Source organism: Micromesistius poutassou, assembly GCF_964030765.1.
Source record: "Micromesistius poutassou genome assembly, chromosome: 8".
Lineage (NCBI taxonomy): Eukaryota > Metazoa > Chordata > Actinopteri > Gadiformes > Gadidae > Micromesistius > Micromesistius poutassou.
In genome coordinates, this window is record NC_140278.1 from 4,675,039 (window position 1) to 4,688,534 (window position 13,496).

The 13,496-nt window shown below is 44.3% G+C and overlaps 1 protein-coding gene across 1 annotated transcript in view; it reads right to left on the minus strand.

The window, feature by feature from the left end:
* Window positions 1–11,788, minus strand: part of adamts16 (ADAM metallopeptidase with thrombospondin type 1 motif, 16) — a gene marked incomplete at its 5' end in the record, with an annotated part of 50,650 nt that extends 38,862 nt beyond the window's left edge. Inside the window, 7 exons of the mRNA XM_084471874.1 lie at window positions 325–462; window positions 959–1,064; window positions 4,198–4,357; window positions 5,327–5,410; window positions 7,699–7,904; window positions 11,232–11,642; window positions 11,725–11,788. Of these exons, the coding sequence (XP_084328000.1) occupies window positions 325–462; window positions 959–1,064; window positions 4,198–4,357; window positions 5,327–5,410; window positions 7,699–7,904; window positions 11,232–11,642; window positions 11,725–11,788 (1,169 nt within the window). The remainder of the gene's footprint in view (window positions 1–324; window positions 463–958; window positions 1,065–4,197; window positions 4,358–5,326; window positions 5,411–7,698; window positions 7,905–11,231; window positions 11,643–11,724) is intronic.
* Between the last annotated feature and the right edge of the window lie 1,708 nt (window positions 11,789–13,496).

Below are 13,496 nucleotides of genomic sequence, written 5' to 3' on the forward strand. Positions count from 1 at the left end.
ATGCATTGATCAGTATTGCACAGCATTGCCAGGATAGACACCCAAGTGCTGCATACAAGAGTGAAGTAGGATTATTGGTGTGTGTGTGTGTGTGTGTGTGTGTGTGTATGTGTGTGTGCGTGCATGTGTGTGTTTGTGTATGCATCTGTATCTGTGTGTGTATGTGAATGCCTATAACCATGCATCTGTGTGTGTGTGTGTGTGTGTGTGTGTGTGTGTGTGTGTGTGTGTGTGTGTGTGATTGTGTGCGTCTGTGTATGAGCGTGTGTGCGCGTATGTGTGTGCATGTGCGTGCGTGCGTGCGTGCGTGCGTGTGTGGCCTACTTGAGGAAGCGGCTGAGGTACTGGCGGCTGCAGGGCGACCAGGAGAAGACCCCGTTGTGCCCGGCCAGCGTGGGGGACATGATGTTCCCCTCGGACTTCTTACACACGTTGCCCTCCCCGTCGTGGACCATCCCAAAACTACAGGGAGGCAGGAAGGACAAAGAAAGATGGTAGAACTGAATGATGAGTGGGCCAACTGAAAAAGTGACATAAATACTAAGCATTCACTACTTTACGGAATGCAAATTCAGTAAAAGGAGGTCATTGCTGTCTATGCAACAATATCATCTCCAAACAGAGTATCATATCGTTAGCCTCACAGCATAATTGCTGGAGTCATATTTTGAGGTTCATCTTGTATTAAGTGTAAAAAGTCAAATAGATTACTTAGCAGATAGTGATTATGGAATGTAAAAAACACTCAGATTGGCTTAGGATATAGCCAATGAGGCACAGTGAATCAGCATCCTTAGGAGAGTAGAGTTAGGTTAGAAAACACAATTTGGCTTCCACACTTAAATAAACGCTTTCACGCAGATTATGGACTGTGTTTCTAGGTACAACAGAATGCATCGTTTCATCATGACACACTAGTGCAGCCCATTCAGCGCTGATCCAAGCCTGCGGTCCTTACTTGTGTCCGGACTCGTGTGCGATGGTGAAGGCCAGCCCCAGCCCAGTGTCCTCGTTGATAGTGCAGCTCCTGTACTTGCTGCACATCCCGCTGATGGGAGCGAATCCTGCAGGGAGGAAACGGAGTGTGAGACGCAGACAGCATACCACCTTCATCACCAGGGGCCGCTTGTTCATACATTTTTGTATTTTTTATTTATGGCTTTATTTGACAGGGAAAGTACACATTAAATCATTTCAGAAAATGTGGCAGAGTTAGCTGGACTGGCTGGTTGACATCTGCAGTACAGCAGGTCATACATTACAACCTCTGTTCTTTTTGCGTTGCCAAGATGTTTGAAGTAAAAGCGTGACATCCTTGATAGTTTCTCTGACTGTTGTTCTTGTTGTACCACATCTATCCAACCCATTTTTTTTATTATTAGTGGTGGAATTAAACGCTTTATAAATGGGCAGTTTATTTCTGTACTTCATGTGGTAGAGGTTGCTTTTTATACACAAGACACACAAGAATAGCCACACATGTGGTCATGCACATGTACACACACACAAACACAAACACACACATACACGCACACGCACACACACAACCTTTGAACTAGGCCTTCACAGCAGAGACAAGGACTATACTATTCTAGCTGGAAATGCTTTGAAGTTACGGAGTGTGAGTTAAAAGGTGCTGTGAGTGTATGTGTGGGCAGTGTGTGTGTGTGTGTGTGTGTGTGTGTGTGTGTGTGTGTGTGTGTGTATGTGTGTGTGTGTGTGTGTGTATGTGTGTGTGCATGTCAGTGCATGTGTGATGAATATGTCTGTTTATAGAGTTTTTAGGAGTATTTAGTATGGTATTATCTGTATACTATACACTGTGTGTGTGTTCATTTTTGTGTGTGCATGTGTGTGTGTGTGTGTGACAACGTCTTCAAACACAAACTTCTAGCCAAGATGAAGACAAGGTGCTTTAATAACACACTTCTTTCTACAAAGAATAACTAAAGGCAAGGACTGAGTAGCAACATTTATAAACTTCCCTTACTCTTCAATGATCAGAATAACCTTGAACAGATTATATAGCATGCATATATCGACAGTCGTAAATAAGGTAAATGAGAGACTTATTCCAACATGTATTTTGCGTACTTTGGCTTATAAACAGTGGAGACACAACATAGAGGAACTGACACATGGCTCTATTAAAAACCATTCACATTTCTGGCAAGTCTCTCCGACAACGCATTTGCTCCATTTTGTATTTTTGTATATTTTACTCTGGCATTTGTTTTTAATAAATCCCCCATCAGATAACCATCATATTTATGTTTTGCCTCTTGAAGTGTGAGTGTAAACAGAGTGTTTTGGAAAAACCCAATCTCCCACAACACTGCATGCTCTGCAGCAGAGCAACGAGAGAGAGAGCTCAGGAGATCTGAGAGCAGCCAGGCTGGTAAACATCTGCTCTTCTGTCCGTGTGGGGATGTGACATCCGGACGCACTGTGTGACAGAGGAGGACACAGCCTTCCCAGAGCAGCAGATAGAGAAGGAGCTATGGAGAGAGAGAGGGAGTGAGCTATGGAGAGAGAGAGAGTTTTAGAGAGAGAGAGAGAGCAATGCTGAGAGAGACAGAGAGAGAAGAGAGAGAGCTATGGAGACTGAGAGCTATGCTGAGAGAGAGAGAGAGAGAGAGAGAGAGAGAGAGAGAGAGAGAGAGAGAGAGAGAGCTGTAGAGACTGAGAGCAAGAGAGAGAGCTATGGAGAGGGAGAGGGAGTGAGCTTTGGAGACAGAGAGAGAGAGAGAAATGATGGCTAGATAAATATAGACAGACTGACAGACAGACAGACAGATAGATAGATGGATGGAAAGATACGTAGATAGATAGATTAAATAAATGAATTAGATAGATAAATAGATAGATAGAGATAGATTTATGCTTGTTGTTTACAGATGACCCGGTGCTGCTGTCCCCAACCAAAGAAGGCATACTGCAGCACCTCCATCTTCTGCAGTTTATCTCAGCCCTGAGCATTGACCAGCAGCGACCCTTAAAAAAATAAAAAATAGTGATAGTTGAAAAAAGACCCAGCCTCCACAAATACAAATTCCACTTAGACACCGTTGCTCCAGAGTACACAAAAAACATCCCTACAGCAGCATTAACATCAACACCACAGGAAACACAAAAACCACCCCATCAGGCAAAACCAAATGATATGAAAACAAAAGAAAACAATCCCCATTGGAAAGATTCAACCCAAAATCAGAGCAAATTGTCCCTGAACAGGAAAAACCTAATTTGCACAATACCTGACAACCGTGGCCCAAACAGAGGAGACGGACTGTGTACCCACTGCAAACAAAGCCTGCACTGGAAACCCAGCTGCACTTCCAACCTTATCATCCCATGTCATACCGAGACATCAGGAACACACACTCTCCACACGTTACACAAACACGCAGGCACTTTGAAAACACTCCAGATGCTAACAAACTGTTGTTTGATTTGATTTTTAATTTCTCTGCTGGGAGAAATAAATCAATGTGTGATCCCAGCAGCACGATCAGTGACCTGTTGTGATGAGCAAGATGACCTCAACCTCTGCGTAAACAGAATCATCCTCCTGGAGTCTAACCACCAGGACTTGTTTGGAATGATGAAACTGCACTTGAGCTGAACTAGTGTTCTTAATATTCTTCTTTTGGCTTATTTTTTCACCTGCTTTTACAATGAAATCATTTGTTTCAGATGGCAATAAAGCTTTCTAAATTCAATTGAACAGACAGACGGACCAACGGACAGACAGACAGACAGACAGACAGACAGACAGACAGACAGACAGAAAGATAGCTAGATAGATAGCTAGATAGATAGATAGATAGATCTATACATAGATCTATAGATAGATAGATAGATAGATCTAAAGATAGATCTATAGATGGATATATAGATAGATAGATAGATAGAGAGCTAGGTAGATGAAGGTGGACGTCAGTGTGTGTGTGAGGGAGATGATGGTGGACGTCAGTGTGGGTGTGAGGGAGATGATGGTGGACGTCAGTGTGGGTGTGAGGGAGATGATGGTGGACGTCAGTGTGGGTGTGAGGGAGATGATGGTGGACGTCACTGTGGGTGTGAGGGAGATGACGGTGGACGTCAGTGTGTGTGTGTGAGGGAGATGACGGTGGACGTCAGTGTGGGTGTGAGGGAGATGACGGTGGACGTCAGTGTGGGTGTGAGGTCTCTCACCCAGCGTGTCGCAGGGGTCGTTCTTCCAGGAGCAGATGTCGAGGCCGGTGAGCAGGATGGCGTGGTCGTGGCGCCGGCCCCCCCGGCCCCACAGGCCAGACTGCCACTGGCAGAAGCTGTTCAGGGTGTGGTCGGCATGGTGGTTGATCACCAGACCGTCCTGGGAGAGAGTGGGTGAAGAAAAACAATAAGGAATGGCTTCGTTGATGCATGATATAGATTGATTTATTGTCATAAAGAGCTTTGATTTCATAAAAAAAAAATAATAATAAGAGTGAGCTTATGTTACTATAACTATATATTATAATAGTTATATTATATAGTTATATTATATAATAGTTATATTATATATAACTATTACTATAAGTAATAGCCAAAAATAACCAAATATGGTTATTGTTGCTAGTCCGTAGGTTTCGTCATTTTGACACTTAACTGGCTATCTTAATGAAAACTATTACAGAAACCTAATGATGCAAACAGAGGAACAGTTTACCCTCTGGGAACAAGGCAAGCCTTTGGTGGGTCTCTAATATCAATGTTAGGTCTAGCTCATCACCTTAATCTTCTCATTGTGTCAGACACTGGATGGGCCATTAAACATGAACACAAATTGGGCTTGGTTACATCTCGCTTTGAAGAAATGGGAAATATTTTCGTTGCATTCTGGAAAACTGGCCCCTTTGATGGAAAATTGAAAGCCATTAACATCACACGCAGTTAGCCAAAAAACAATAAGCTCTTGTCCTTATCTACTTGACTTTTTGAGGACCTTGTGTCTCTGTGCCTGTGCCTGTGACTGTCTGTCTATCCCCCAGTTGCTTTCTTCTCTCTTCTCTCTCTCCCCCCCTGTATATTTCGCTCTCTTTTTACATGAGAATTCCCCTCTTTGATCTGGCAAAGACCCAAGTCAACGCAGACCCTATAATTATGGCATTACTACAAAAGATACTTAGTTGTTAAAATGATCCCCGGGAAACTCTCGCAGTTCTTAAGCGTATTCAGACCTCGGGGCTACCAGTGAAAAGCCAACAAATAAACAAACATCAGATTATTATTTCATCCTGCATTCTTTTAAACCAGCACACCGCCGAAAAGGGTTTCCATGGAAACCAACCAAAACTCTTACCTGCTCCTCGTCCAACAGTACAAGGCCCACGATCGCAATGTTGATGTTCCCTCCTATCGTTCCGTCTTTGAACAGACTCGAGACCTGGGGGACACAGAATCCAAATGCAAATAATAAAATGTTCTGAGGTTTCTGAGGTTTAGCATTTAGCTTGGCCAGGTGATTCATGTTGCAGCGTTAACTGAGTCTGTGCGATTCATTTCTACTCAACTGCATAACGACGGCACAAGTTCATCGGATCTCAGTAAAAAAAAAAAAAGAGTACTAGGAGTACCAGGTACCGGGAGACATACATATTAGGAGTTTGACATATGTGTCAGATACATTGGAAACAAGGCATTACTTTTAGAGTTAACAGACAAATGCCCCCCCTCATCGAGCCTGGCAACAGTGGATTCCCAACTGCTGTTTCCAATTCCTCTTCTTCTCCTCTCAGGGGTATCTGACCATTGATCAGACCCATGGATTTTGGCTTTGAAACAGGACTCCTGATCTGGATCTGGATCTTTCTCTCTCTATCTCCGTCTTTTTTCTCTATCCCCCACCACCTCCTGGGTACTATGAATATCTCAGGTGTCGCTCCGATTCTTTCATGCTTTGCTCTTGTTCCAGAAGTCAGGCTTCCGACGCCATTGACCCATAAACTGACGTTTGGTCTTTCCCATTGTTGTGAGCTCCATTCACGGTGTACATATCACACTTTGCGCACTTTAAACCAATCCACTGAGTCATCTATGACACAGCTGTTTGTTTTGCTGCAATGCATGTTTGCTGCAATGCATCTTTTTCTGCTTCGAAAAAAGAGGGAATTAGTTAATGCGGTAATAAGCATTAACTAACAGTTAATTAACAGTGAACTAATGTACAGTAATCATTTACTAACAGTTTTCATGTTACCTAAGATATCAATATACAATATAGTGTATATATATAATATATACACTATTCAATAGTGTTACGGTTAAACCTTACCCTAACTCACTACCCTTAATCCTAACCCACTGCCCTTAAAAATAACCCCTATGCTAACGTGATACAATAACGCTTATTACTGCATTAACTAATATTTATCAATGGTTAATGAATGAACCCTTATCTTAAAGTGTTACCAAGATGTTTAGTCTTGCGTACACAAAGCTGTTAAGGTGGATGGTTTGGGATCTGGGTCATGCTGTATATACCACTGTGACTCCCTATCACCTCCACCCCCTACCCCACCCCTCTACCCCCCCCAGCCCAAATCCCATCTGGGCTGGACGGAGCCGTGTTTCCAAAACAGGGGGATTATTTTTGGATTTGTCAGTCAGTCGTTAAGTAGCCAAACAAGCTTTTGTAAGGTACGGCTTCGAGATCAGCTGAGCTGGGTCTTAGCACTAGAGCAACAACGCTGTGGCGAAAGACATCCCACCAAGATGTATCGGCTTTCTCCATTTCATCATCCTTTCGGGGAGAAAATATATACACACACACACACCTATTTGTGTAGATGTGTGTGCAGGTGTGTGTGTGTGTGTGTGAGGAAGTGGGGGTTGAGAGGAAGGACACTGTCACCATGCTAAAGTGTGGAGTGACACAGTGTGTAATTGATAATTGCCATGACGTGAGATTGAGCGGAAAATCATTCTTTCACTGCTAGCGTCCAAAAAGGTACTTTCATCTCGCCATCCGAGATTGTAATAGCCCTCATTACCTTGTATGTGGGGTTAACACTCCATTATCTAATTCAGGTCTCTCAGGGGTTTCCGGTCGAAAGGCTAAACTGGCTCAGGGGAGCACGAGACACTTTTGTTCACATGGTGTGCCTTTATTGTGTTTTGAAACCAAATGCGCTGCAGATATCCCCTTACCCCCCTTACCGCCCCCCCCTTACCCTGCCTCATCTGTCATCTTTAGCCGTGCTCTAGACTAATCTAATGCAGTGGCATGACCGCTTATCATCTTATCAAAACAGGGGGGGAGAAAACTAAGTCAGCTGTGAAACTGTGCACCCCCTTCCACCCCTGACCAGCACAGCCACTGGAGGATTAAAGTGTTACCTAGCACCTCGATCTGTCCGTGAGCGTTTGGGGGCGCCCCGGGGGAAACACAGGGTACTGCGGTGGATTTTCGATTGGTGCAAATTGGCGCTTTGTGATGTCACAAATTCAATCAAACTCGAATTAGCATCACAACGTCCATGTGGTTTGAATAGGCATTGTTTTGTAATATACGGAATAGTGAGTCGATACATTACATTGTATGGAATCACTGTTTTGTATCATTTAAAGAATTGAAATTAATTAGTGGCAATTGGCAAAAAAGTGACAAATTCAATCTCGAACTAGCGTTGACGATGTCCATGCGGTCCGAGCGCAGTGGGGTCGTTTCCTCACCATATTGAGCACGGTGAGGACGTACGTGGTGATGTTCTCGTGGCCGTGGTTGTCCATCATCTTCTTGTCCACCACGACCAGCGTCTCCACGTTGAGCTTTTGGTCCCCCGGCTGGTTCTTCATCATCACCTCCCTCTTACTCCTGGGCGGGACGGCGTACTCGTCCGGCAGAAGGAAGGCGTCCCCTTCAAGGGGCTTGGGCATGTCTTCAGTAAGAGATGAAAGGAAGAGAAAGACACGGGGAGACACGTTACTAATGGGGTTGAACTATGTGGGTTGTTATCTCTGAGTTCTAGGATGTATGCGCTTGGTGCAGTTTGCTTTTTTGATTTATTTTTTGGACTTATGTGATTCTTTCTTGGTCGGTTCGTCACGGTTGAATGTACTCATGTGTGTTGCTTTGGATCAAACCATCAGCTAAGTGAATGAAATTGTGTTGTCACAATATTTGAATGAACAATATGCCTTCTTAATGTCTTATTCGGCGAATCTCAAAGTGGGGGTCGTAGGATCATTTTGAAATTGCCCAAAGAGTTTTCATATAATACTTCAAAAACAAATGTTATCTTATTAAAACCATGTGTGTGTGTGTGTGTGTGTGTGTGTGTGTGTGTGTGTGTGTGTGTGTGTGTGTGTGTGTGTGTGTAGTCTAATCTAGTATCGACTGGGTTTTTGGATTGTCTGTGCCGTTAAAGTAGTAAACGATTATTAATGCTACTATTGGCACCGACAATCCAAAAACCCAGTCGAAACTAGATGGAAAAAGTGTCTAGTTCAAAACGTGACGCAGCTTTTACTTCTCCGCCACCTACAGAGTTTGTTATGTACGATCATTCATAAACCCCATGTTATTTCCCATAGACATTTGACCGAGGGAGCAGGGAGCCTCGGAGGCGGGACTTATTCTTCAGAGGTCTATTACCAAAGATGTTCAACAAAAAAGGAAGATAAATTAATCCTGTCTTCTATTGACTAATAGAACTCAACAGGCACCAAAACTAAACATCTATCAATCTGGGTTGGGAGTGTGTTTTCAGCGGTCTTTGTCAGATGGATGATGTTATTGATGAAGGTGCATCCTCTTGGTTACCACTTTAAAGACAACTACCTCACAGTCCCGGGGAACACACCTGTTCCCTCGCCTTGGTGCTATCACCACCTACGGCTTTGTGTCTTTGAATACCGTGGAAGAGGGGGAGACAAACATCTGTCTCTTTAGCCCTGCTGCGAACAAACCACTGTACTGTACTGTGGCAGACTTTGTCTGCTCATTGCGGGAGATGGGATCGCTAACTAAGCCATATACATACATACAAGGATGTGTGATTATTATATACAGTTATGTGAACATATACACATTCATTTTAGATGGGTAATGTTTGACTACCTCAGTCAAATACTGAAGCAACTGACATAATGATGAACTACTGAGGACTTTTCCTATAACACATCAACTCTGTTTAATTAACGCCAGCTGACTTTATGACACATATAACTTAACATAAACACGTCCTGACACCCGTTTGGTGGCCAGTAAGCTGTGGATACCTTTGGAGTGTGACAATTGTTTAAGTGGATTTGGCCTTGGGAATTTCGACTTCTACTAGGAATAATGAGTAAAACTCTTTTAACAGTCATTATCTTCATGCAGGTTTACCAAACTGTCATTGATCATTTTGGAGAGACATTCTCATGTTGGTTATGGCAGTGAGGATGTTGAAGAACTAAATAATTACTGTCTGGAATTCATTAGTCTTAATTAATGCTTGGAATTTCTAACCATAATATGACTTTAAATGTGTGGAGGTCAAAGCTAATGTGTTTTTTTTAAAGAGCAATTAGCTAATTGTGGTGGCGGTGTCTCAAAAAGCTTAAAAAAGTCAAGTGATGTATACTCAAAATTAGGTAATGGAAGACTCATGTCATACAATTATCATTTTGTAATTATAAAAAGATAATCAAGATTTAATATTTTATCTTTTTTTATTGAAAATAACTATTGTACAGTTTAGTAAATAATGTATTATCTCAAGACAAACCATGCAAACCTGAATTGAAGACCTAAGACCCATTCATTCGATAACTGACCACATCTCTCAAACAAACAGTTTTATAATGAAAGAAAAGTTTTGCTGTTCAGTCCCCCTGAGGACTCAACACTTAACCTAAACACTTAGAAATCAGGGAGAAAACAACAGTTCACAAATCAAAGACACAAGCGTCAAGCTCTGGTTGATTTTGGCACCATCTCAGCTACAATCTCTTGGTTATCATAAACTTTCACCTCTGTCCTGCCTGCACGTGATAAAGTTTAGGGGGATTAGAAAGTTTGCTTATACAGCCGGAAAAAGCAGGTGAGTGACCAAAGGGTTTTCTCGGCTGAAACACAGCACAGGTGTTCAGTGATGTCATTACATGGGAATGTAAACATGAGTGTGTTTTCACGGGGTGTGGGGGGGGGGGGGGGGAGGCCAGCAGACAGTCTCATGCGGTGTGTAAGCAATGGTACTACCCCCCATCTCTCTCGAGCTGCCTTTGAAATGACCTCAAAACCCTGCCTGACAAAAAATGTCAACAAACCGTAAGCGGGTTTGCGGGGAGAGCGAGCGTTCGTCACTGTGTATGATCACTGGAGGAAAACAAAATCCCGTCCACACTCATTACTGTAAAAATGTTTTGAGACACTCTGTTCTGCTTTCGGCCCGTCACTTCGTGTTCTCCGTTCACCTACTCACCCTGCATTTTTCAAGGATCACCAAAGCTCAAACTTAACCTAATTGTCTTCAAAAACATAGCAGCGTCAAGTGCGCTTTATCAAAGTTCCTTTTGAACACTCTCGTACCCTGAGTTCAAGTTACCCGTTGAGTTAATTCATACCGACACGTCAGGGTAATTTAGCGATGTCAATAATGTGCAGAACTAAATGGTGAACCTCGTTTGAGATTTTCTTGAGCTTTGCCTATTCAACTATATCTATTTACCATGTTCGCACAATCCATCTGGGCTACACTCTCCAGCCCCCTGTTAACCCCTACCTCATGTTCCCCAATAACCTGAGTTCAGGGTTCCCGGAAGGAAGTGACAAATTGCAAGGCGCTGGTCTTCAGCTCAACACAACTGATCCTGTCTAGTTACCGCTTGTAGAGCAGTGCATTGTGGGAGAGGTGTTCCCTTCCCACCGAGGCCACCCATGCTGACCTGCGCAAGCTGACATACCCAACAGGGAGTGGACGCATTGCGTTAGCATGCTAGCGTTACCTTAACATGCTACCATGCTAACATAATGTATGGACTCACTGATTTGTACCATTTAAAAAATTCAAATATTTTGGCAATTCTAGTTTTTGTGTTTAACAGATAACAACTGTGGATGTATATTCAACAGGTGTATCGAAAGGCATACTGAAAAAGCATCAAAGCTGTGGGCTACAAACTAGAGCGTCTCTACAGCCTCACACTTTGAGTCTCAGTAGCATACAGACAGGACAGCAGCAAAGGAGCGCTGATTGGAAGGAGAGGTTGCCCTTACATACATTTCTTCCGTCTCCCACAGAAGTGCTGCCTCTGCTTCTCCCCTCGGTTGTAGTCATCGCCGTGGTCGCCGTGGTTACTGTGGTGGTCACGGTGTCGCATCCCATCGCCAGGGTGAGCGGTGCGACTGCTGTTGATGACGGCGGGATCTCGGCGGTCGGCGTACTCTTCTTCGTCCGTTACCGTACCGTGAGTGCTGGGCAGCAGCGCGGCGGATCTCTTTCTGAGAATGTGGCCCTCGTCCCCAGAGGTCCGGTTCTCGTGGGGGCTCCGGTGCCCCGTGCGGGGCTGGGCGTTGCTCCGATAGAGGACGTGCGGCTGGTGGCCGGCGAGGCCAGTGAAGTTCTCCCTCCGGGCCAGGCCGTGGGACACGGGCCTCAGGAAGAAGTCTGCGTCCTGCGTTCGGATCAGACCTGACTAGAGGCAAAACAGACAAGCTTATTAGCATAGAGGAGCGGCGCCTGGTGTGCCTGCTTGGGGAGGGAACGAACTGACCTCTCAGAGCAGAGGGGCTTAGCCAAAGTCTGGTAGTTGTCATGTGGAGGCCAGCGAGAAACATCTCCGCAGCTATTTGAGCGGTTAACCCGTGAACTGTTGAACACGTGACATAACTCAAAGGTTTCTGAGGAGACCGTTTAAAGCCTGGAGTTTGGCTTTTGGGTCAATTTCGGGGAAAAGGTAATTTGATGGAATGGTAGGAATGGATGAAGTGGTAGTTACAGGCGTGTGAGATATGGATGGATCTAATATGGATATGGATGGAGTCAGAGAAGAGGTTTTAAACTGAACTGAAGAAGCTGAATGTAAATCGAAAATTGCTGCTTTTTGAAGTTAAGTTTAACAACATCTTGAACCCAGACTTTTTTAATAACAATCAATGCTGCATGGATTTGATTGAAACAGTCATTGTGCATTATATTTCTATATTTAATTAGCTTTTCTTTACCATTTGTCTCTACTTTTGGCCTGAACATTTAGCCATGACAGCTGCAGTGTGGGCAAACCACACTTGCAATCAGTATAAAAAACACTCTTCTAGAGCAAAATCCATCTGGTGTAAATCCGATTTTAATTGTGCTGTGAGAACACCCCATGGCAACCTATAGTGAATGATGACGAAATGTTTAGGAGAGGACTGGCCATGTGGGTTTTAAGTAAACATCCATAACCCTTTGACGGCCTACACATTCCTTTCTCCTCGAACCCAGCACTTCCGTCAAACTGACGATAACCCTCTCTCCAGCCAAGTCATTTAGTCCCCGAGTCCGTCTCTGTCAGCACTTAATCAGGGTCCCACTTTGGGATCGCAGTTAACCTGCTACTGCCCATAAACCTCAAGCACACTCAGTGACGGGATGTGTTTCTTCATGCTTGACATCTGCTTTGCCACCAAGGGTCAGATGTTATCTAAGCACGTGCACCGGGACCATTTAGGAGAGGGAGACATGGTTTTAAACAATGGGGGTGGAGTGGTCAGAGCCACATCCCTGTCTGTCTGTCTGTATGGTGTCTATCTACCGCTATCTTTCCATCTATCCTTCAATCCGCCCATCCATCTATAATCCATCTGGACATATGTATCTATAACCACCCGTACAGAGGTACATACAGACACACACACGCACACGGACACAAGTGTCACACACATACGTCTCACACACACACACACACACACACACACACACACACACACACACACACACACACACACACACACACACACACACACACACAAAACCCTTCCCAAACACACGCCACATCTGTGTTAACAGTGTGTTGGCAGCCAGCGCTGGCAGAGTGACGGGGCTTGGCAGCACTGGGGGTGGCTCTACAACACGGTTAATTGACTGCAGTCTGCGTTTGAACTGTAAGCTGGTGGAGTCCAGGTCCCCGTGTTGGTGCAGCTCACAAACTCTGGCTGCCACAGACAGACCATCACAGGGGCAGCAGTGGTGAGGTAACTGTGCAATCCCATTGTTTGTGGTGTGCCTAGGTTGTGTGTGAGTATGTGTGTGACTGGGGGTTTGTATAAACTTGCCCTGGCTGATGTTGATATGTACAGCAGCATGTTTTGTGTACATTGTGTGTGTGTGTGTGTGTGTGTGTGTGTGTGTGTGTGTGTTTGTCTGCACATGAGAATGTGTCGTGTGCATTGTGTGTGTGTGTGTGTGTGTGTGTGTTTGTCTGCACATGAGAATGTGTCGTGTGCATTGTGAGTGTGAGTGTGTGTATGTGTGTGTGTGTGTGTGTGTGTGTGTCTCTACATC